Source organism: Anastrepha obliqua, chromosome 1 (assembly GCF_027943255.1).
Source record: "Anastrepha obliqua isolate idAnaObli1 chromosome 1, idAnaObli1_1.0, whole genome shotgun sequence".
Taxonomy (NCBI): Eukaryota; Metazoa; Arthropoda; class Insecta; order Diptera; family Tephritidae; genus Anastrepha; species Anastrepha obliqua.
Genome location: NC_072892.1, coordinates 28400647 through 28425867, shown reverse-complemented (window position 1 = coordinate 28425867; position 25221 = coordinate 28400647). Strand labels below are relative to the sequence as shown.

General features: G+C 37.8%; 1 protein-coding gene across 1 annotated transcript; it reads right to left on the bottom strand.

Moving 5' to 3' along the window:
• Positions 1–4377: 4377 nt before the first annotated feature.
• LOC129252378 (intraflagellar transport protein 88 homolog) lies at positions 4378–25221 on the bottom strand. The gene is made up of 8 exons (XM_054890923.1): positions 25002–25221; positions 22647–22846; positions 22329–22584; positions 17535–18312; positions 16936–17135; positions 8616–9525; positions 5636–5716; positions 4378–4542 (listed from the first exon to the last, which is right to left on the bottom strand). Exons 1-8 carry the CDS (start codon positions 25113–25115, stop codon positions 4418–4420), a joined length of 2664 nt encoding a protein of 887 aa, XP_054746898.1. The 5' UTR covers positions 25116–25221; the 3' UTR covers positions 4378–4417.

Genomic DNA, 25221 nt, shown 5'->3' with positions numbered 1-25221 from the left:
CAGCTTTTATCTCCTCGAAACGCGTTCCCCGGAGTGGTCTCTTGAGTTTTAGGAATAGCCAGAAGTCACACGGAGCCAAATTAGGCGAATACGGTAGTTGCTGAACGATATGCGTGGAATTTTTAGCGAAATGGTCACGAAGAACGAGTGGAGTGTGAGACGGTGCATTATCGTGTTGCAAAAACCAAGAGTTGTTGGTCCATAATTCTGCTCTTTTTAGATGAATTGCTTCACGTAAACGACACATAACGCTCAAATAATATTCCTTATTAACAGTTTGGCCAGCTGGAAGGAATTCATAGTGCACCACACCACGAAAATCGAAAAAAACTGGCCAATGGAGTGGGGTAGCCGTTTCTCAGGCTCCCTCCACGAAATAAGTTCTTCATCCCGATTACTTCTTTATCACGGCCGATAACTGCATAGCTTTAGACTCACAGTCGATAAGAAAGGAATTAAATATAACACGAATATATCGAATCATTAATTCACTGACTGCAATGATAACAATAATTTTCATTCATAATAAAAAATATATTAGTTAAAAAAAAAAATAAAAAACACGCTTTTTTGCTAATCGAACTAAAAAGTAGAAAATAAAAAATAGTTTAAAAAAACTAAAAAACACACTTTATTGCCAATCGAACTAAAAAGTAGAAAATAAATTTTAATGACAAAGAGACCTATAATGAAGTAATAGCAAATCGAACGATCAGTCATAGTCAACTACCTCACAACAGAATTATAACAAAAATTAAGATACAAATATAATAATTCAAATTAGAGTTAAAAGCGTGGGATGCATTTTGCTTCACTTTCAAAACCCTCTGTACATAGGTAGTTGCCAATAGAATAATTGTAATATTTACTATATCAAGCATCCCACGCTTTTAACTCTAATTTGAATTATTATATTTGTATCTTAATTTTTGTTATAATTCTGTTCTGAGGTAGTTGACTATGACTGATCGTTCGATTTGCTATTACTTCATTATAGGTCTCTTTGTCATTAAAATTTATTTTCTACTTTTTAGTTCGATTGGCAATAAAAGTGTGTTTTTTAGTTTTTTTAAACTATTTTTTATTTTAATTTAAAGCTGCCGAAAAAAAAACTATATTATTAAACAAAAGAAGGTTAAAAAAGGTCACTCTGAGAAGATTTTAGTGTTAATGAAATTTTGTTGGTTCTTATAAAATTTGATATTTTGAAAGTGAAAATTTAATTTTTTGCTCCTTTTAAGGTTATGTTATAACATTAAATCTTCTTCTCTCAAATCTTCTTAACATTCAAAACCTTTTTACACATTTTAAAAAGCGTTTGAATTTACTGAATGCGAATTAAAACCATGGAGGTGTAATCGTTTCTTTCGGTCCTCAATCCTTAGTGTGACATAGGGCACCAAGAGGTGTATGCATAGTAAAAATAAGCAACAAAATACTACTGAAGAAACTATAACGGCATTTTAACAAAAATTGTACCTTATCCTGTTACATAACCTAAAATAAAGCAAAAAAGTCGTTCCCTTAATAAAAGAGTTTCTCTTAACAAAAAAACTCATAAATTAAATTTTACATAACCATAACACATTTATTAAAATAACTCACACTTTGGAGACAATTTGTCACGCATACAAAGTTCTTTAAGTAATTCAATAAAAATTTGGTGTTTTATTTTCTTTAAATGGGCATTTTAGTACGTTTTTATATCTAAAGCAAGGCAACACTGCAGTAACGAGAGAGAGATTTGATTGCTGAAAGCAGAAGAACTGCAATCGAGGGCAATGCGACCAGATGTTAAAAAAAGTAAAGCTAAATAAAACTGCATGAATTATTGAACTAATTTAAAAAAAATGTATATTTTACAAAATTATAATATAATATAAACATTGCATTTTAATTAAAACAGGCTAGAAAAATGTCATGAAGAAAGTACTAAGACTCCGAGACTAAATAACAAAACAAAAAAATGGTAAACCAAGTTACGAAAATGGTTATCAGGGGCATACTAGTGTATGACGTCACTCATTGTCAAATTCACTCAGAGCAAAGTAACGGTACCACGATAGGCACCATCTAATTCTTTCCATCATGGCTGGCACCCATCTTATACCGCTATTCCGTTCTCAGTGAAATTGAAAGAATCGTTGTGTGCGTGAAGGTCCATGCCAACTCATAGACAGTGAGAATTATAATACTTTCACATATGCATTAATCACCTATAAATCCACCAAATTAATCTACCCGTTCACATGTGGCAGATTACCTGCAAAATCTACAATCAGCTGTCAATACTGCTTTGAAAGGTTCTGCTTCATAGAAATTATTTTGGTGGAATATTTCGGCGTGTTTCTTTAATTATTACTAACGATATGAGGAAAATGCAAGGAGTAGGAATAGCTAATTTAATTGCGCAATTAATCGGCTGTTAATAATAAACAGTTGGAGGAAATCTGTTTGCGACGTTTACTGAGGTTGCAAAAAATTATGGCAGCAATGCGCATCTGATATTCTATATTACATTTTATAATAAGTAATAAGAAGACAAAACGTTTATGGACACACGCTTTTTTCTGTAAAATGAATCCCTAATTAATAATATTTACCAAAATTTTATTAGATATGTTTACAGACCTGTTTTCTTTGCCGGCATCCATTTCATTTAGTTTTTACTTTGATGTTTCTCCTTACATTCGTAATAATAATTATCGTTATCACAGAAAACACAGGGTTGTATGTCGAAAAGTATCGTTATTATCTAGGATTTTTTTATAATCTCAGATTTTGGGAGAGAAATTTTGTATGGGAAATTGCGCTTTTTAATTACGGATTTTGAGTTAAGCGCGAAAAAGTAGATCATCTACTTATATGTGAACGTATTATAAACGACGTGTGGAGCAATGTCCGCACCAACTTTCATTAAAATATATCAGTTAGTCAGCGGATGGACGGCCAGACAGCTAAATCGACTCCTCTCTTAATTGTGAACATTTTGTTTTATAAATAGGGTGGGCCATGTAAAATTTGCTTTTTGAATCGGCTAAAACAAAAAAACTAATCAATATTTTTTCAAACTTTTTTTTTTATTTTGAAGACTGAACAATGTCATTTATGAGTGAAAAATAATGTCGTTCAAATGACTGCCACGACTGGCTTCACAGTAGGCCATTCGAGCAACCCAATTTTTAAGCACATTTTCGATTGTTTGGGCTCCAATTTCATGAATGGCAGCTTCGATTTCGTGTTTTAAAGCATCAATCGTCTCTGGATGTTTTGCATAGCATTTGTCCTTAACGGCTCCCCACAAAAAATAGTCCAACGGGCTTAAATCACAGCTCCGAGGCGGCCAATTGATATCGGAATTTCGGCTGATTATTCGGTTTTCAAAAAAAGTTCGAGTGTAAACTTTGGCAGTGTGACAAGTTGAACCGTCCTGTTGAAACCAAATGTCGTCCATGCCATCCTCTTCAATTTTTGGAAACAACTTGTTGAGCATGTCACGGTAACGCTCGCCATTTACTGTAACTGCGGCTCCTCGCTCATTTTCGAAAAAAAATGGCCCGATGATGCCGCCAGACCAAAAACCGCACCAAACAGTGACTCACTGTGGATGCATTTGCTTCTCTACAGTAACGTGTGGATTTTCCAAATCCAACAATTTTGCTTATTGACCTAGCCACCGATGTGAAAATTAACTTCATCAGAAAAGATGATTTTTCGGTAAAAATGCTCATCTTCGGAAGAAGAAAAAGACTTACCACTTTGGAAATAGGTTTCCCAATTTTGTTCAAGCGTATAGCGTCCCATTTCGTAAATGTCAAATCTTTAAGTAAATTATGAACACATTTGACATGTCATATGTGTTACCATTCTCAAAAAAATAGGTAGTTCAAAAAGCAAACGCTATATGGCCCACCCTGATAATACATACATACATACATACATGCATATTTATTTACACAAATATATTAACTCTACCCCACCTTTACAAGTCACAAATAAACTTAAACTTTTTCGGATTTTTATTATTGAGAAGTAATAAGTGGTAAGTAAGACGTACAGAGAACTGCAATCTATATGAAATGAAACGTCATCCCATTATGTTCGTCGCTTCAATTAAATGTTTGCTCAACTTTTTGACAAGCGAGTGCCATTACCTAAACGTGGAGATCCATTACATATAACCAATTTAATCAGAAATTCCCTAAATAATAATGTTCTTTTAACGACTTTAAGGAAGAGGAATGTTCAAGAATGTAGTGAAAAAATTATTTCAATTAATTGTTGATTTATATATTTCTATTCGCATGCTCATTTATTGGCAATTTTACATTCTCCCTTTTTTGTTAAATTTAGTAAAATGTTTGCATTTCTGTCTGGATCTTCACAAATATACGGATCTACTAATATGTGATATGATTTATATCGGCAATAAACTGTCAGTATTAATTTCCTCCTCGTCGGAGTCATGGTCTTGAGAATTACTAATCATTCCAGTTCGCGGTCTTTCAGCAGGCGGTCCCAATGGGTCATTATGCTGCGTTACTGAAATGTGAAATGTTGTTTGTTACTAAAAGCTATTAAATTTGGGGAAAAATTAAAGTTTAACCCTCTATCCAGTAAGACCGTCTACAGACGGTCAACATAAAACCCTGGTTGGTTTCACATATATGGAATTTTCTTTTTCGTGTGAGCCGGCATGGCTGCCTTGAAATGGCTATGATGGAACCATTCCAAACCATTTATAATGTTCACTTGTTTCATTTTGATGTTTTTCGTCAGTTTAGTAATGGCCGTCGTTGAAAGCAGTCGAAAAAATGGCATGTTAAAAAATTTCATCTTTTCGTTTGAGAAAAAGTGACCAAACATTGCAGAAATTTCTTCAAAAATTCAAAACAGGTATGTTTCTTCATTACAGTGAAATAATCATTCACATTCAATTTTAAATGTTACCTAGCATTATACGGTGAAATGAATATAATAAAAACTTCCTCTTATTGTATTGAATTTAAAATTACTTTGCTTTAATTTTTACGCTTAATCCAGAAAGACCGTCTGTAGACGGTCTACCTTTTTTGTTACCTGGCGAGTGAACAATCACAGGTAATGTAAAATAGAATTCAAATTCGTTTTTAGCCTACTAAAATTAACGTTATATGAATTTTACATGATTTTTTGACGATTATTTATAGTCTGCTGGATAGAGGGTTAAATGTGATGACGATGATTAAATATTCTATAACAGTTTGAAAGTCATTCTTTCAAAATATTTAATTATTACTTCCTTATTTTAAAGTGCAGAAGGACTTGGCTTCACTTGGTGTGTCCAACTGGCGCCGGTTAACACGAGAAAGAAGCGACTGGCACGCGTAAGCGGTTATCGTGCCAATTAAGAAGAAGAGAAGAATAGGATGAAGTCTACAAATACAATAACAAAAGGAAATCGATGATCTCCTTCGCATCACGGAGATATGCCATTTTCTAATGCGATTTAGTTGCCAGTACGAAAATAAAATGTGATTTAACAGAAAACCCGATTTGTAAAATTTAAAAATTTGTGGACTTTATGTATGTTTTTTTTTTCTTTTCACTATCCTGAAAGAAAATAAAACCCAATAATTAGTAATGCATTCAGTACCTGCAACATCTGAATTTATAGTTTGTCGATAGTGATCATCATTGAAGCTGGAATTCACGCCATCTATTCCATTCTTCGGCTCTATAATGCAAAATATTTGAATACAATGAGAAATTTTATTTTAAAAAACTGCAATACTTTCAAAATGAAAAGAAGATTCAAATTAGTAAACAAATACAACTGAAATTGATCTGGAGCTTTCAGACACAGCTCAGCGAGTTTTTAGCAATAGAAATTTAACATGCAATGCCGGTACCATGATTTAAAACTGTGAAGCATGGTGGTGGAATCATGAGGTGAGTTTTAAGGAAAGCTGGAATCAGTAAGTTGAAAATATTATGTAGTACGACGCCCCAATCATCATCATCATTGTTTTCGTGACGGCATCCATTGCTGAGCTCCTCCAGTTTTTCAGTTCAAAAGTCTAGACGTCGTCATCCACTGTGTCAATCCAGTTTTTCCTTGGACGACCCTTTTTATGAGGCACATACCGCTTGCTACTGTAGATCTGTTTTGTAATTTTGTTGGAGTCCATGCTCAGAACATGTCCAGCCTACTTAAAGCGCTAATGTTTGATGTAGTCGGCGATTCGAATTAAGCTTTTTTTGATCCGCCTTACGCATCTACCAGATTTCAGATAAGCATAAGTACACCAAGACCTAATTATTGTTATATGTATAAAGTTCCAGCTTCCTTCAGTTAGAAAGAAACGAGGATCCCAGAGCCTTGTATAGCGAAAAGAGGGTCATGTTACTCGGTTGGAGCCTCGTATTAACTTTTTGTTTCGATGTTGCATACGCAGAGAAGATAAATCCAAAATATTTGAACGACGCCACCCACTCGAAAGTGTAACTACCGATTGGTGTGGACGATTTGCATTCATTTGGAACTTTTTCAGTACACAAAAATTTAGTTTTTGATTGGTTTATGTGGAGACCTAAGCTAAGTGGCCGTCGTAGCCGCATGGGTTAGTGCGTGCTACCATTCGGAATTCAGAGAGAACGTAGGTTCGAAGCTCTCAAAATTAAGAAAAAGTTTTTTCTAATAGCGGTCGCCCCTTGGCAGGCAATGGCGAACCTCCGAGTGTATTTCTGCCATGAAAAAGCTCCTCATAAAAAATATCTGCCGTTCAGAGTCGGCTTGAAACTGCAGGTCCCTCCATTTTGTGGAACAAAATCAACACGCACGCCACAAATAGGAGGAGGAGGTCGGCCAAACATCCAAAAAAAGGGTATACGCGCCAATTATATATAATATATATATAAGCTTCTGGCTGCGTTCTACAAGTTTAGAAAATCCTTTTTCAAGCTTGCATTACTCCCGCATGTTAGATCGATGTCAAGCAGAAGCTAGAGTTTGCAATGATTTTAGCATTATAATGCCGTTGAGGCACTTACCAAACATCCGCGCAATCTTCTTCAGAGCAAACACGAAAAAAGTTGAAGCAGACTATGGTGAAAAGAATCCAGAAGTTTGGCATATATCAGACCGTTAACCAGCTCTCAGCTAATTTAAAAGAATCAGCTGAAAAACTAAGATTGTGTTGGTGATATACAAAACAAAAAATCAACACAGCCTCCGCCCATATTACTTCGTTGCCGTCTGAATAACGACTGATTGTACGAGTGTTTGAATAAGTGTGAAATGGGCGGGCAGAATTCTGCTACCGAATCCACGGTGCCGTGACAGCCGAAGCTGCTCTAACAATTTTGATTTTCACCTTAGCAGATTAGCCGAACCTGGTAATCTATCATCCTTGGAGACAAGTGGACTACCTTAGTTGTCCACAGAACCGCTTTCCTTTCCGGAGAAACCTGGCGTACTAGAGACTTCAGTTTGTGCTTAAATTAAAGATCCAAAAATCGTCCACAGAATCTTTCCCTCAAACACACCAAGAGACGCCTCATCGAATGTTGTCATTACGCGCTATACGTTAGAACGGACATGATGAGAGCCTCATAAAATGTTAGTTTTGTTCGTCGAGAGAGGACTCGTCTAAAGTAGCCCTTGTTGGATTTCAAGACTGACATTGTTATCAGTGTTAATGTGGGTTCCTAGATAAACAAAGTACTTTACAACCTCGAAATCATAAATGTCAACAGTGACGTGGGGGCCGATACGCGAGTACGCCGACTATTTGTTTGACAACAGGAGGTACGTCGTTTTGTTCTCGTTCACCACCACACCCATTCGCTTTTCTTCTTTATTCGGTTTGGAGAAGGCAGAACTAGGTGGTTTAGACCGACGATGTCAATATCATCGGCATACGCCTACAATTGTACACTCTTGTAAAAAAGTGTGCTTGAGCGATTAAATTCTGCAGCTCGCACGGTCTATTCCAACATCAAGAAGTTAAAGAAATCACACGACAGCGAGTCACCTTGTCTGAAATTTCCTTTGGTATCAAACGGCTCGGAGATACCCTTACCAGTTCCTCCGGCGCTGCTGGTTTTGATCAATGCCATTTTGCATTGCCTTTGACTCTATCGTTATTTAAAAAACAAAAGCAGTTAATTTTTGGAAATTTCATGCATTCAAAATCATTAAAAAATCAGCTCGTAGCACTGGAGGATAAACTGGCGCATGTTTAATAGTACTTGGAAGTTATAAAACACCCGCTACAGCCTCTAACCAGCTAAAAACTGGATGAATTAGAGTAGCATTTAGGGAGCGCCTGGCTTGATCCTTCAAGAGAGAAAAGTATTTATTACTTTTTTACTTTAATTTAAGACAATACTTGGTATTGCATGGACCCAACTGAAGGTATAAATTTTTGTAATATAGTATAATAAATTACTCATTAAACCAGGTTCTTATATCGCGCCAGTTTGGGCCAAGCTATAACTGCGTTTCCGTTTTCGATTTGAAAGCATTCATTTGGGCGGGAATGTCAAGCTAACGCGAAAAAGTCCGGAGAGTCTACAGGTTCAATTTACTCAACTAAAAATTAAATAATTAAATGTGCACAATGAATCACTACCTGCTAATCGATGCGATCCTCTGCTGGATGCTGTTGAAGAAAGTCTTTGCTGCTGGTAGCGTTGACTAATTTGACGTTCCGTCAGTATTTTATGCAACCGTGCATACTCCGCGGAGTACTTTTCATGTAAATCAGCCAACCCGAGTGATTTTGTGACTTGCATCAAAGCGCGAACGCATGTCAAATTATCTGGAAAATGGTCGTAAATCTTTTTGAAAATACCAAAATATTGTTTAGGAGACATGTAAGAGTTGCGAAAGCAGCTGGCAACACGCAGCATGAGATTCGGATCATTAGGATTGGCCAGAACTGCACGTTCATAGTAGTAAATTGCTTTTTCTGTCACTTGCAATTTGATATAGTAGGAACCAATAGAGCTTGCGATATTTATATCACTTGGGTTAACGCGATAAGCCTCATTGTAATACTGATTTGCTTCCTGATGATCCTGCACTTGCTCGTAAATTGAACCAACTTTTTCGAAGAGCTGTGAATCGGTATCTGCTGCTGACAGGCCTAAAACTTGAAGATACGCCTGCAGGGCGGCTGGTGTTGCGGTATTTCGAATAGCATCGCTGTGCAGCTTCTCCTGCAGATTGGCCAACTGAAAATAGACATGGCTATGTTGTACTGAATGCGGAACCATCATTTGTGCTTTGAGCTGTTCAAATTGTTCTTCAGCCAGCTCAACATTACTCTCTTGCAATGCAACAAGGCCAAGATTGTAATTTGCTTCGAAGTTATTCGGTTTAATTTGAAGGGCACGCTCTAGCTTCGTTCGTGCTGCAGCATAATTTTTACACTCATAGTCGATAATGCTGGCGTTAACAAGTGCCATGGCGTTTGTTTGCAAAACCCCAAATTCATTCAGTTGATTAACACAGTGAGTTGCCATATCAAAATTAGCCAGCTAAAATACAAATAATAAAGAATAAGATGAATATTCAGTTTAAACTTAAAATAATTAAATGTTTTATAATCTGGTGTATTGTTATTAAGTAAAATCGACTAACACTCGTTGGGCTCGAACTCGTTTCCAAAACGCTCGTGCCGTTGACAGCTTCTCGTGCCCATTAGTGCTAAGCACATCGTTAAAGTTATCTCTAATTTTCTCTAACACAAAATGCTCGTTTGAACAAACAATTAAACTAGCAACTAAATAAAGAGTTTTCCAATAAGAGGTGTTATTTTGATATTCAAAGAAAAAAATTTTTTATTTAATATAAATCATCGAATGTTTATTTCATTATAAAGAGGAAGGTATGCCGTTACTAGTCGAAAATAATATCACGCACCACCACCACGCTTACAGGACAATATCATTTTCATGAAATTTTCCATAACCGAATTGCAAAGTGGCTGCCCTATGTCCTCGATAGCCTCACGAATTCCATGTTTGAGGTCTTGAATCGACCCTGGGTTGTTGGCGTAGACCTTCTCTTTCACGTCGCCCTAAAGAAAAAAGTCACAAGGTGTTAAATCACAAAATCCTGGTGGTCAATTGTGATCACCTCTTCGAGAGATAACACAGTCCGGAAGCTTTTCCCGTAAAATATCAGTGGCTTCGTTGCCTGTGTGGCACGTAGCGCCGTCTTGTTGAAAATAAACGTTGTTCAGATCAATACCATCCAATTTCGGCTATAAAAAATCGTTAATCATCTTTCCTGTTTATCACCTAACACCTGTTATTGGAAAACCCCTTAGTTCTATCGGGGTTCCCAATGAGTCTACCTTCCGCTTATAGAAAATTAGTGTGTTGTGTCACAAACAAAACTAAACAAATGAAAAAACGCAACTAAGTTGCAGCCTGTGTCAGAAAAAAGGAACCGCGATTATTCATGAAGTATGCCTGTGGGCAAAAAGTAAGGTTAATTTGGTTGTAAAATGAAAAATCTTTATTTATTCTTGTAAATCAATTTAATCCCCTTCAAAATAATCCCTTCTCGATGAAATACACTTATGCCAACGATTTTTCCAATCCCTGAAACATGCCAAATAGTCCATTTCCGGTATATCCATCAGCACCTTCTTCGATTCAGCTTTTATCTCCTTAATCGACTCGAAACGCGTTCCCCGGAGTGGTCTCTTGAGTTTTGTGAATAGCCAGAAGTCACACGGAGCCAAATCAGGCGAATACGGTGGTTGCGGAAAGATATGCGTGGAATTTTTGGCGAAATGGTCACGAAGAACGAGTGCAGTGTGAGACGGTGCATTATCGTGATGCAAAAACCAAGAGTTGTTGGCCCATAATTCAGGTCTTTTTAGACGAATTGCTTCACGTAAACGAAGCATAACGCTCAAATAATAATCCTTATTAACAGTTTGGCCAGGTGGAAGGAATTCGTAGTGCACCACACCACGAAAAGCGAAAAAAACTGTCATCATAACCTTTATTTTTGAACGACTTTGACGTGCTCTTTTCGGTCTGGCCTCGCCTTTGGCACGATATTCGCTTGATTAGTCGGTTGTTTCAGGGTCGTAAGCATAAATCCAAGTCTCATATCCCGTAATGATGCATTTGAGCTTGTCCTGATAGTCTGAAAGCATTGTTTCACACACATCAACGCGACGACTTTTTTCCAAGAAATTGAGAGTTTTCGGTACCAAACGAGATTTGACTTTTCGTAGGCCCAAATGGTCTTTTAAAATGGTTTTCACAGATCCTTCTGATATTCCGATCATATCAGTAAGGTTTTTAACAGTCAACCGACGATTTTTGAGCACTAACTCCTGCACTTTATTGACGTGTTGGTCATCTGTTGACGTCGATGGTCGTCCGGAGCGCTCCAAGTCATCAACACGTTCTCGACCCTCTTTGAAGTCTTTGTACCACTTATAAACATTTTTCTGCGACATGGTCGAATCACCAAATGCCTTCTGCATGCTAAATGTTTCCGCAGCCGAAATTTCATTCCGCAAACAAAATTTGATGGCACTTCTCTGCTCAATCAAATCAGACATTTTAAAAATCGAAAAAAGCACTCTTGGTCGGTTTCTAAACACAAGCGTAAATATTATATATTACTGATAATGACATTCACATGAAAGTTGGCCCAGATGTTATTAACAGTGCTGACAACTCATGAAAAAAATAACTAGAGCGAAATTTTAATCCCGCGAAGTTTGACAAATAAATTCACCTTACTTTTTGCCCACAGATATATATAATATTTAAAATTTGTTTTACATGAAAGTATGTACAAAACTACCAGTCGCAATTACTCAATAAGCCGTGTAGTCTTCACCGTTGTCGAGTATAGCCTGACATCTTCTTCATGCTTTAAACCAGCTTTTCTGCGTAGCTCGTCTACAAACAGGACTAGATTTTGCGAACATGACGCACGACTTGCTTTAAATCATGGATTGGCCTTCCGGCAAGATGCGTTTTCATAGATCTCCATGCATTTTCAATGAGGTTGGCATCTGAGGACTGGGAAGGCCAGTCCAATACTGTGACGCCATTTTCTTGTTTTGTTGTTTCTCAATGTGTTTTTCTAAGAGCAGTGCTTTTGATGATGTGGGATGGTAGGATATGTTCGTCTCCTTCAGTCGTCGTTCGATGGTGTTGATATTCACATCTATTCTCTTTTTTAGGAAGAACTGATTGTGCTTGGCGTAGTCACAAAGAAGGGTATCACTTAAAAAGTTGGACGATCACTTTATCCTTCTTTTTTGTCGTCACTCGCTTCAAACCGCGCTCGGAAAATTCATCAACATTTTTGTACACCTTATATCGCTGATTCCACATCACAACAAACTTTTTTGATTTTTTAATTACTTTTGTAGCCGCAGCGTAAGAAACTTCGGCCCTTTCGGAAGCGTGCATAAAAATACCGCCACAAAACGCATCGCATACTTCTCACTCATTTTTGTTTGGTTGCGTTGGAAAATTTTCGAACGACACTAACCTGAGTTAGCACTGGCGTCCTAGCCCTACAGCGAAAAGCAGAACTAATTCTATCTTGAAGTTACATGAAAAAACCGATTATTTTCTTCTGACACAGACTGTTTTGGACTTCCTCGTACTGTTACCTCCAGCCCAGGTTCATTGGCATTAAATCTGCAGAAAATGACAATCCATTAGCTAATTTCATTGGTCATTGTAACCGATTAGTACCGAAGTCAATCCGATTTCTCGTTCTCTCACGCAGTCATCGCGCCAATCACGAAGGGAGCGTAAACCCGCTAGCTACTTACCTACTGCTCACACTCACTAACGTGTCGTAGTCCCTTTCCGTTGCCCGTAGGATACACAAAATTGAGAAAAACCTTATCCTGTAGAAAACAACTGCGTTCTTTAAGTTATATATTTACACAATACATTGGTTTGTGTGTGTTTGTATCGACACGATGTTGCCATTGATATTTTAGCATACACAATTTTACACATACCCGCGTTATCAGTTACAATTTTTCATTCTTTAATAAGCCAAAACCAAAAACCAACAAATGCAAATAGTTCATTTATCTATAATTACAATTATTCAGCATTGTTTTTAAGTTATTTTAATAAAAATTAAAATTTTTCTAAGTTTGTTCTGTAAATGATTTCAAAATCTACTATTTGGCAACACTGTGTGGTGAGAGAGCAATCAGCTGACGCGATTCTACGGAAACAATCCAAAATCCCACGTCAACGATCGACGATACTAATGCTGAAAACAGTGAACACCGCACGGAATCCCTTACCACAGTCCCTAACCGTGCACAAAAACTCACCCCTGAGAACAACTGCGTTCTTTTAATTACATATTTACACAATACATCGGTTTGTGTGTGTATGTGTTTGGTTGTATCTACACAATGTTGCCATTGATATTTTTGCTCACACACTTTTTCACACATCCGCGATATCAGTTACAATTTTTCATTGTTTAATAAACCAAGGCCAAAAACCAACAAATGCAAATAGTTCATTTATCTATATTAACATTATTCAACAGTATTTTTAAGCTATTTTAACAAAAATTATCATTTTTCTAAGTTTATTTTGTAAATGATTTCGAAATGTACTGCTTGGCAACACTGTGTGGTGAGAGAGCAATCAGCTGAGTCGGTATTACGGGATTTTTTTAATAATCGTGAAATAAAATCTACGGTACTACGATACGGAAGGAAGGAACTGTTCGTTTACATGGGGTTCTCATTAGTTTGATCGGAACAGCTGAGTCGGGATTGCGTCTACGGTGTTCACTGTTTTCAGCATAAGGAGCGGAACGGTGGTGAGAGTTCATTTACATGAGGCTCTCGTGAGTTCCATCGTGTCAGCTGACACGGGCGTACGTTTACGTTGGTGAGCGTGAGCACCATTAGACGCAGCAATCGCGAGCCGAGAACGTAATTACGGGCCAATCCACGCGGAACCCTTATCAAAGTTTGTGCCTCGATTACCATAATTACAGGGAAAGCTCCTTACAAACTCTTAAACAAATTTAATAAGGGGCATCCAATAATACTTGACGACCTCCCTGTTATACCCAACACCGCAGACGTTTGTGAAGCTAGTCAATTTATGTTTAATAAGTCGTACAATATTACGTTTCCAACACAGGGACACAGAGTAGAGCGAATTAGCTTGCTAGGGTGGGTACAACTCAGAACATCCACGCAGATGAAGTAAACACACCAATACAATTACCGACTTGCAAACTCTTTATAGACAGGCATGTCATCGATGTCACTAATACCCATTGGAGTCAGTCTCCCCTTTACATGAGAAGCAGGCTAACTTGGCCAGAGTTGGATCTCAAAAATGTCAAAGTTGATGACGTTCTTAAAAGCCACAGGGAAGTTTAAGGAGGATACGCAGGTTTAGGGGGGAAAGAGTAGCCTTAGTGCTATCATATTGGGTCTGTAATAGACCCGAGTGTGCCGTTAGACAGTCACCATACCTAACCTAACAAGATGATAAGTCATCTCTAAGGGCCTTAAGTTATGTTCCAAAGGCACGCGTTTCGCTAAGTAATTCGCGAATCACCCTGCTTACATTGTTATTTGCTGTCAATACCGGTGATGGAGAAAAAAAGTGTGTTAAGACAAAGATTAGACTTGAAATTAAATGAAAAAGGAGGGAGTTTGCACTTCCAACTTAAGATCTTCGACTCTGTGCTCTGCTTCGAGATAAAGGTGTGTTGGAGTTTGAGGGAATTGGTTGTTTTATATTATAAAGAATATGGTGCCAGCAGATGGGAACAGGCCAGCAAAAGTGCGTTAATAGAGATCTGGAGCGAAAAAATAAGCGAGTCGCGTGACTGTTGAAAAAACAGCCACTTAATTTTAAACGTGGTGGATAGGAAAGTCCTGGGGACTACACGCCCTTCAATTTCCAAACTAGTAACTGGGCTTACCGCTCATTGGACGATCGGCTCACACGCGGAAAAGCTAAGTTTACCATTTAACTCTCATTGCGGAAACTGTGGGGACCTTTCAGAGAAGACGACTTTCTCTGTAAATGTCCATGCTTGGCAGGTATACGATAAAGGTCACTGAGTGTTTCTTTCTTCGACAGTCTGGTGCAGTGCTCCAACCTAAATCCAATCAATTTTCTCCATTATATCAAAAATTCTGGTTGGCTGAAGATATCTGCTCGTTGGAAGTCTCATAATGGTAGTGCTACTTGGGGAGTGTTACTTAAACTATTTCACCTACCTACCTTAAACGTGTTACAGGAATTCCAAACTAGAAGGCTTGTGTACTCGGCTGTGGTGGTGAACACGAAAAAGCACAACTTGACTGCACAGTACCTAGAAGACAATTTGGTATCCTACACCATTCTTGAGATGTTCAATAACCTCCTCAGCATGATAATTTTTTTCATAACATTTTTTTTGCTTCCTTCATTAAAATTGAACCCTTTCTGGTTATTATTCAACGATTATTAATTTCGGTTTTCTTTAATTTTGGTTTGGCAGCTAATTTCGATACCTTTCCGATAAAAACTATGGAGGACAACAATTTGTTCGTAATTCGCAAGGTGTCATTACATATAAATGAGGTAATTCGCTCCCAAAATTTTGAATGGCTCGAGTCGTAATTGGGAAGTGGTACAAATGATAAAAAGAGTACGAATGAGTGATCGGATTACAAATGTGAAAGTGTATAAAGTGTCTTTAAGATATATCTTTACAATTATAATTGCCGCTTGCACCCTTTTTGGTTGATGATGTTTGGTCTTGATGTTTTCCATAAATGGAGCTACCTACGCTATCTGCTACCTATGCCGCCTTTGAAAGGCAAATCGTTTTTATGAGGCAGAAATGCACTCGGAGGTTTGCCATTGAATCATTCGTATTAGTGCACTTCCGATGGGTAGTCACGCACCAACTCATTCGGCTGCGTCAGTCGTCAATGGAGAATATAAATTACGCTGTAGTATTGGATGGGCCATGTAAAATTTGCTTTTTAAATCGGCTATAAAAAAAACTAATCAATATTTTTTCAAACTTTTTTTTTTATTTTGAAGATTGAACATTGTCATTTATGAATGAAAAATAGTATCGTTCAAATGACTGCTACGACTGGCTTTACAGTAGGCCATTCGATCAATCCAATTTTTAAGCACATTCTCGATTTCGTGTTTTAAAGCATCAATCGTCTCTGGTCGTCCAATTGATATCGGCAGTGTGAGAAGTTGCACCGTCCTGTTGAAACCAAATGTCGTCCATGTCATCCTCTTCAATTTTTGGAAACAACTTGTTGAGCATGTCACGGTAACGCTCGCCATTTACTGAAACCGCGGCTCCTCGCTCAAAATGGCCCGATGATGCCGCCAGACCAAAAACCGCTCGTTGTGGATGCATTTGCTTCTTTACAGTAACGTGTGGATTTTCTGAGCCCCAAATCCGACAATTTTGCTCATTGACGTAGCCACCGATGTGAAAATCAGAAAAGAAGAAGAAGACTCACCACTTTGGAAATAGGTTTTCAATATTTCCCAATTTTTTTTCAAGCATATGGCCTCCCATTTCGTAAAAGTCAAACTGTTAAGTAAATTATGAACACATTTGACATGTCATTTGTGTTACCATTCTCAAAAAAATAAGTGGTTCAAAAAGCAAACGCTATATGGCCCACCCTGTATTATCAGGCGCCCAGTTGTATGCACGTTCGTCATCGTCCCCCATCGAGGTCCCCCTTAACTGATTTTTGGTTAACCCTGGATCACTAAACATTCGTCTAATAGACCACGCACTCTTGCAGTTATGCGAATTCGACATATTCCCGTCACAGCACCTCACTTACAGAACTTTCATAAAATATTTAATAGCTAGTAGAAATATTACAATACTCCTCTTAATTTAGACTCATTTGTTATACTCACGTTGATGTAGATGAATGTTAAATTTATAAGAGCACTGGCGGTCAAGGATTCTTCAGAGTTTTTGTCGTGCGCTTGCAAAGTCTCTATTGCTTGACTCACGTCGTTCTGCCGCAAGTAAACCAAGGCTTTATTTAATTCCAATTCGTTGGCCAACCAGGCCAAACTAGAGGCTTTAATGGTTTCAATGCACCAGTTGTAACCTGGAAGGAAAGGGAAACCTAGGGTTAAGAGTCAATACTACCATTGTGTACCATTAACTACACTTATGGACACTTTGCGAACGCCTTTTGTAAACGAAAAATAGCTGATTTTAACTTTTGCTTGTGCGCTGTTGAAGGTTGCGTAAAAATTGTAAACATTTCCGGCTTAAAATTAAGTACAATTCATCAAAGGCTCCAATCGCTGCCCGACTGGGTGTTGATAAACTCATTTAAACATTTTTCGCTCACTCTTCAAAAGAACACAAGCCAAAGCAAACAAGTAAAATACGGTTGACGTTGCTGCTATCAGCTATTTTGCGTTTCTTTTTTCTCACACAAAATTTGTCTTGCTTTATCTCTTTCAACCATAAAATATAAATTTTTTAAAACAGCACTTACCATCGTTGTAATTTTCCTCGATGATTGGCGATATTAGGTCCACAATCACAGTGATGGCGCGTTTATCCTTATTCCGCTGTTGTTTTATGTAAATGGCAAGCTCGTCATGCTTAAGAGCTTTTGTGACTTGACGTTTTCTTTCTGCATCACCTACATTTTTCGCTGTCGATGTGGTTACGTTATCATCTACACTCCCACTTGGTGTTCCTTTAATAGCCTGCCCGCGTGGAGTATTACTGCTTTGTTGAAAATTCGCTGAATTCCTCTGTTGCTCGTCTGGATCTGCACCCAAACCAGCGACGGCCGCATGCTGTTGAATTTTAATTATGTTGCTTTCCATTTCTAAATCATTTTCGGTTTCAATCGATTGAATGTCACACATATTGCGAAACGTACTCTTGATCTTTTCGACATCGCCCATGGCATAGTAACACAAGATCAAATGAATACCACTGCGGATTTCAGCACGTTCTGCCATAATAAACTCAAAGCTGGATGCCGCATCGACATATTGGCCCATACGTACGAAAATTATTCCAATATTGTGTGTTATTTTAAGACGAAGTTGCTTTAAATTAGTTGGTACCGAGTCCAGCGCCATGCGGTACATTTTAATAGCCTTCGTATATAGGCCCATTTTATAGTATATATTTCCCATGTTCAATTTGAGTTGATTTACATGCGGAAACATTTTATTCTTTGTCATGATGCTGTATGTGTTAAGCGCTTCGATGTGCATATCATTGCGCTCGTATTGCTCAGCGAGGTTAAAGAACACCTGGAACATGTCAAGTATCAGAAATATGGTATGATGGTGCAGGGTGTCCGGTGGCACAATTAGGAATTAAAGGCTAATTAGAAAAGAATTACTAACGATAAACGTTTACTCATGGAATCTGACCTCCGTACTCCGTGCCACTCGCTAGATGAGTAATGTCGGAATGTTAATTTCGCGAACGATATTTTCTTTTAAAGCTGAGATAGTGACTGGTTTTCTTTCAGAGACTTTACTTTTGAGGTACCCCCACAAAATCAAATCCATAGGGGTAAGTTCAGACCACCTACAACCTTAAGCAACCGTCAACATTGATAAACATGAAACGACGGAACGCCTGGAGACTAACGGAAGTCAGAACTCACTTTTGGTCTGTCGGAGAACAAGCAGCCAAAATGAGCATCCCTCACAACACATAGTGTCACAGTTGTAAACAACCGGAGAAAAGGGAAACAATCTTCCATTTCCTCTGTGAATGCCCCGCCCTATGGAAGGACAGAATGTTAACCCTGGGTAAACCACTGTTCGACAGTCTCGAAAACCTGTCTGGCTTGGCTGTCAACAACCTACAATAATAAGGGTCCTGAACAGCACAGACTGGATATAGTCATGCTGTAAATAACCGTTAAATAAGTTGGTAACGAAGGTGTGGCAACAAAATAGTGCGGAAGCGCTAGTTGGTTTCTGGACAAATCACCAAATAAAACAACCAACCAACCCAAATCAAACTGCTTTAGACATACAAACAATCGAGCAGACGCTTGAAATAAGAACTCACTATGCGCACAAAAGGGGAACCTGGACCCAGGTACCTCTTGTGTCAGCAGACATAAACGTGGTTCCACTTTGATGTAATACCTCTAAGTCCTGGAGTGGAATTTAGTCGAGGTGGAGGATTGTTTTAGTATTAGAGGGAGCATGCCCCATATACCACTTTTGCTTCGGCACCTTGGATGATGTTTCTGATATTTTGTTTTAAACTTCCTTGCAAAAATTAATTAAAATTTGGGGTAAGATCTGGCGACTTGCGTGGCCAGGATATGTTACCGAAACGGATGTTCTCTTATTATAAGCAGCAAATAATTGGTCAACATACGCCAATAAGAAGCCCCATCCTCTGAAATTGCTTGACCTCGACGATTTTCCAATTATTCCACTGCTGGACAATGGACACGAAACCTTTACTTTAGGATTGTGAAGAGGCTGTTGATGTTTTAATAGTGGGTTCTGTCCTTTAGGTTACTAATAACGGCAATTCTGCTTTTTTACACTTCCACTTAAATGAAAATGGGCTGCTTCGCTCCAAAACGTAGTGTTTACCGTACGAAATCGCTCGAACAACGTCTCGCACTAATTTTTATCCGTTTTTTTTGAATTTTGAAGGGGTAAAATCTAAAATTCTTCCGTATTTCATCATCATCTTCTTCATTTGCTTATTCGTTTACGAATGTATACATTAGATTCCGTGCTTCCGGCCAACGCATAGTTTCCCTTCCATTGTTACTTCCTGTATTAATTGGAACGTGTGGTATTTGGCGTTTCTCATTATGTGTCCAAGATAAGCTCTCTTGCGACGTTTTATGGTTTGTAGCAGTTCGCGGTCTCGATTAACTCGTCGAAGAATTTTCAAAATTCGCCTAAAAATTCACAGTTCGAAGGTCTCGAGTCTGCTCATGTTAGCGACTTTGAGTGTCGAGCATTCAAGCCATATAAGAGCGTCTGTGCGCACACAACATTTCACAAAACGAACTTTACGATTCATATCGAAGTCATGGCAGCTTAAGATGTTTCTAGACTTACAGAACGTATATCTAGTCATTTCTGTTCTAGTTCCTATTTCGGCTGATGCAATTTGAAACTTTTACTATCTGTTCATTTTGAACCAACAGTGCTTGATTACCGCCTGCGCCTACGTGACTCAAACGTGAATAACTTTATTTAGTATCGTTTGTAAATCATTCAAGATATCTGCTAAAAGTGAGGTATCGTAGGCGTATCTAATGTCATTTATAACCACTGTATTAACCATTTGCCTTCATGTGAATCCCAAAGAGCTACTTGAAAGATTTTCTCAGTATAGATGTTGAAAAGGAGAGGTGTAATATACATCCTTGCCTAACGCATTTAAAAATAGAGATTTCTTGCGATTTTTCATTGTCAACATTAAGTAACACAATATGGTAAAGGTTACTATTTCATACACAATAGTTTTTGGGATACCCAGAGCAGCCACTTTCTTTTAGCGACGAATTCAATATTTTCATTTGTGGGCTATTGCCATCGAACTTGTTGCACGGAACCTTCGCACGGATCCACGAACCATTAACGGATCAAATCTTCATTTGGAACATCACGTAAACGTCGAATATTGTAACGGAAACAAAATCTATGACGGGCAGTTGCACACAAATTATTGTTTTTGAAATATGCTTTAGTTGCGATTCGCACGATTAACAAAGCTGGGGACCGCTTTTACGCTTAATGGTTAGGGGAAAAACCTAAAATTTACAACCTAATTCCGCCACCGGCCGCCCTGTATTTATATTTTACATATTTAATATTTGTATTTTGCATCATTTATTCGGCATTTACAGACAAATGCTAAAGCACGATATAACCTGGTTTTTGTCTCAAAGATACTATATTTTTGGTATTTAAAAGATCATTGACTTTAAATACGCCGTTGTAAACAGTCAACTTTAAACTCGAGCGTGTTGGATGCATTTTTTTTTACTTGTGAGGAGTACAGACACACATTCTGTCAAAAAAAGTAACGGAAATTGTTCAATAAAAGGCAAAATAATTGTTTAATCATCAAAATTTATTTTGTAGCCTTCAAAATAGGCTCCTTTCGAAGCAATACACATATACCAACGATTAGTCCAGTCATCAAAGTACGCATTTAAAGAGACCCTCTTCAGCTCCTGGCCTCTATAGACTCAAAGCGACGTCCGCGGAGTGGCAATTTAAGCTTTGACAAAAGGAAAAAGTCACAGAGGGATAAATCCGGTGAATACGATGGTTGTTCGACGATATTTGTCGATTTGTCGAGTTTTTGGTTAAAAAAGTGTTCACAATAGGAGCCTTGTGAGACGGTGCGTTATCATGTCATCAATATTATTTATTTACCGTAGAACCAATTGGAATGAATTCCGAGTGCACAACACCATAATAATCAAACCGACTTTGACGAGGTTTTTTGGGTTTCGGCTCATGTGGATAGCGCCATTCAGCCATTCAGCCGCCTGTCGACTGGTTTGCATGTCAAACTCATGTAGCCACGTCTCATCACCTGTTATGATACGCTGGATAAACGTTGGGTCCGAATTCATTTGCTCAAGCATGTCTTCACCCACCTTCTTCAGATGATTTTTTATGAAAGAAATTCCACTCTCTTGGAACGAATCGAGCAGCCACGCGTCTCTTGCCCAATTGATGGTGTAAAATGTTGCGAATTGATTCGTGAGACACGCTAAGGTCACGAGCTATGTCCCTCAAACTTAAATGATGGTTTTCCATTACCATTTCCTTGACTTTATCGACGTTTTCATCCGTTGAAGACGTTGATAGGCGACCAGATCGGGGAAAATCTTCCACGACTTCTCGGCCCTCTGCAAAAGCTTAATACCACTCGTAGAAACGTATTTTTGATAAAGCACCCTCGTCATAGGCTTTCTTTAACATTTTCAACGATTCGGCACACGAAATCCCGTTCAAAATACAAAATTTAAGACAAATTCTTTGTTCGATATGCGGTTGACTGATATGATTAAATGCCAAAAACAAGGTAATTGACAGAACTCTGCGACACTATAGAGGACAGTTGTACCCACATTAAAAAAAATTAGACATGCGTATAACGGGCGCTTTTTAAATGAACAATTCGCGATATTTTTTTGACAGAATGTATGTTCTTAAAACGCAAAGACGCGATAATGCAGAAACCATTTCATACTATTTTATACATAACTACGCGTATTTTGCAATAACTATAACTAAAATCAGTTTTAACATCTTACCGAATAGGTTAAATCGAAATTGTGGTAAATATTTTCTCCATATTGAGCTCGAAATTGATGTAATGTGCGATCCAGTGAAAAAGCTTCCTTGGACTTATTAAGTGCCTCTGTTAAAATTGACTTTATATCTTTCGGAGATGTTTCGTTGCTAGATCTAATCTTAGGAGTGCTCGTGAAGGTTTTCGCTGACAACTGAATGGAGTGTTCGAGAAGCTTCACAATTTTTGTTTCCAAATTTTTAAACTTAATTTGCGGACTAAGAAAATATGTTGAGGTTATTGAAAACTCTTTTTGGCTTAAATTATTTGCCTTGCTTACTTGACTTCCTTCTTTGCATCCACAGCTCCGCTCGTAGATGAGAGCGTTTGCTGTTTGGTTTTTTCCAAAAATAGCTGGTCGAAACGTTGCCCACCGGAGCCCGCTGAGTTAGCCACATAACCTACGCCGCGTACAGCTGTCGAAGGGCGTGCGGTGGTGGACCTGTCGCTTCCCGTACGGCTGCTTACCAAATTTCCTCGCTATAAGTAAGAAATAAATACGTACAAACGCTATTTCTGCTACAATATTGCATTGATCATCAACGCTTAGTGTAAACTTTAACGTCGATTTAAAAAAAAAATTTATATGCCACAGAAAATCGCCAATATCCGTATACGTATACCTTCTGTTGAATATATCTGTATAAATATGTATGTACAGTAGAAACTCGTTACTTGCACACCTTGATACTTGCGACTTTGTTTTTTTTCATTGTATACTCAGTACGAGTACTCGCGGCATTAGAAAATGTTTACCTCGATACTTGCAACATTTTTTTTTTGTCTTTCTGTTTTGCTCTTTCTACGTTGAATTTTGAGAACAAAGCTCTGAGAAGTGCCGTCCATGTATTAAAAACTCGTATTAATCTGAATCCGGTTCAGGTGAAAGGAAAACTCTTAAGATTTCTGAGGTTCACATGGTTCGTGGATCTAAGACCAAACACTTACCAATTAGAAGAGACATGCTTAAAGAGAAAAAAAAGTTAAAACATAAAAATTCAAGAAAAGCCTCGAGACTTCCACGCTAGCAATGTTTGAGTTACAAACTTTCAACAGAGGCATGGAGTACGATGGCTAAAAATTTGCAGAGAAAAATAAAAAAAATCAATTGAGTCCATCAACCCATTTTTAGACAAATTTTATAAAACAATTATGGATTTGAGTTTTACAAAAGAGCAGATATACGATGCCGTACAAGAGATGCCGATGAGTCTGGCTTATTGTGGAAGCTCTTACCCGATAAAACTTTTGTGTGCTTAAAATAATCGTCGGCTCCAGGGCATAAGATCAGTAAACAGAGAACAACGTTCCTGCTTGACGAAATGCTGCTTAATAAAGTAAAAATAATGGTTATTGGGAAATCGGCGAATCCGCGTCCATTCAAAAATTTTACTGATATACCTGTTTCTACAAAGAACATAAAAGTGCTTGGATGACCTTAGCTTCGTTTGAAAAATGGTTTCACAGAGCATTTATTCTAGAGGTACTCGCATGTTCGTTTTTTGTCAAACAAATAATCCTGTTGTAATAAAAAATTGCTTAAATAAATAGATAAAAAAGTTCCCTCGCACTTCTTCTTATTGATAATGCTCCATGCCATCCCAAAGAAGGCGAGCTAAAGAGCTACGATGGTATCAAATATCGATAATGTGCTTTCCTCCCAACTGTGCGGCTCTAATACAGTCCATAGATCAGAACGTTATAAGGCTTACTAAATTGAACTACAAAAAACCCCTATTAAGTCACATTGTTGCTCATGGAAAGACTATCGATGAGTCACCGCAAAATATCGACGTGAAAAATGCAATATGCTTTTTAGCTCGTACGTGGGATGCTCTCTCTCACTGCAATTTCAATTCAGTCATCGTTTCTAAAAGTTTTTGAAAAAGCATCTCACTGGGGTTGTGACGATATCATTTCTCTCTCGGAGTTACGATTACAGGTAACTGATGATGTATCCAATATTAAATTCATTGCGACTTTGCTTCGGGTAGTAGAACCATCGCAGCAGGTCTCTCAATCTGAAATTGAGCAATGGATTGTTGAACCTCATTCTGAACCCACAGCCTCAAATGAAAAATATTGTAATGAAGGCGACGAAACAGTCGGTGATGGAACTAACGACATGACGCTAAATACGAATAAAATTGGATCGTAGTGGGCAATTTCAGCATTCAATATACCAAAATGTTTGGATTGGGCAGAGCAAAACAATGCTGGCTTAAACGATGTTTGACGCTGCAGAAGCGCAGAAACAGTGGGGTACTGAACAAGCGGGTTTGCACAAAACAAACAAAAATCAAAAATTTCTTTAATTTCAAATGAAACGTAACGCTTTAAAATGTTTTTAATTAATATACAATAATAAAAACAAATAAACCTGGATGCTATCAGTAAAAAAAAACTGTTTTAATTTCTATTAAAAAAAAACTCAATACGTGCGATAAACTCGAAACTTGCACCGAGCCCGGTTTTCATTACGTGCAAGAAACGAGTTTCTACTGCATATATGTATGTTTATATGTATATGTATATACCCTTCTTATACACATAATTTTTTTTATTTTCTATTATTGCTGAGAATTATCAACAAACTCGTGTATTACGTTATGAAATGACTTGGGATTTTACTTACTGAGAAAAGCAACGATGTAGGAGGTCGTGCAGCAGAAGTAAGTGGAACTGGTGCATTGGAAATTTGGTCAGCAGAAGCTTCATCTGGCAAACTATTGACATTCATTGCACACATAGTGAATTTGGCTACTATTAAAAATCACGTTGAACACCTAAAAGTATGGCTTATGCTTCCTCTACTACACCCGTAGGCGAACGGGTCTTAAAAAGGAGACATAATA

What these genes read in the sequence shown, in the direction of transcription:
- LOC129252378 (XM_054890923.1), bottom strand. Translation starts at nt 25,115, where the DNA reads ATGTGTGCAATGAATGTCAATAGTTTGCCAGATGAAGCTTCTGCTGAC. An exon ending in GATGCAAAGAAGGAAGTCAA is followed by an intron (nt 22,585 to 22,646) that starts GTAAGCAAGGCA and finishes ATATTTTCTTAG; the next exon opens with TCCGCAAATTAAGTTTAAAA. An exon ending in TAACATTCATCTACATCAAC is followed by an intron (nt 9,526 to 16,935) that starts GTGAGTATAACA and finishes TTTGTATTTTAG; the next exon opens with CTGGCTAATTTTGATATGGC.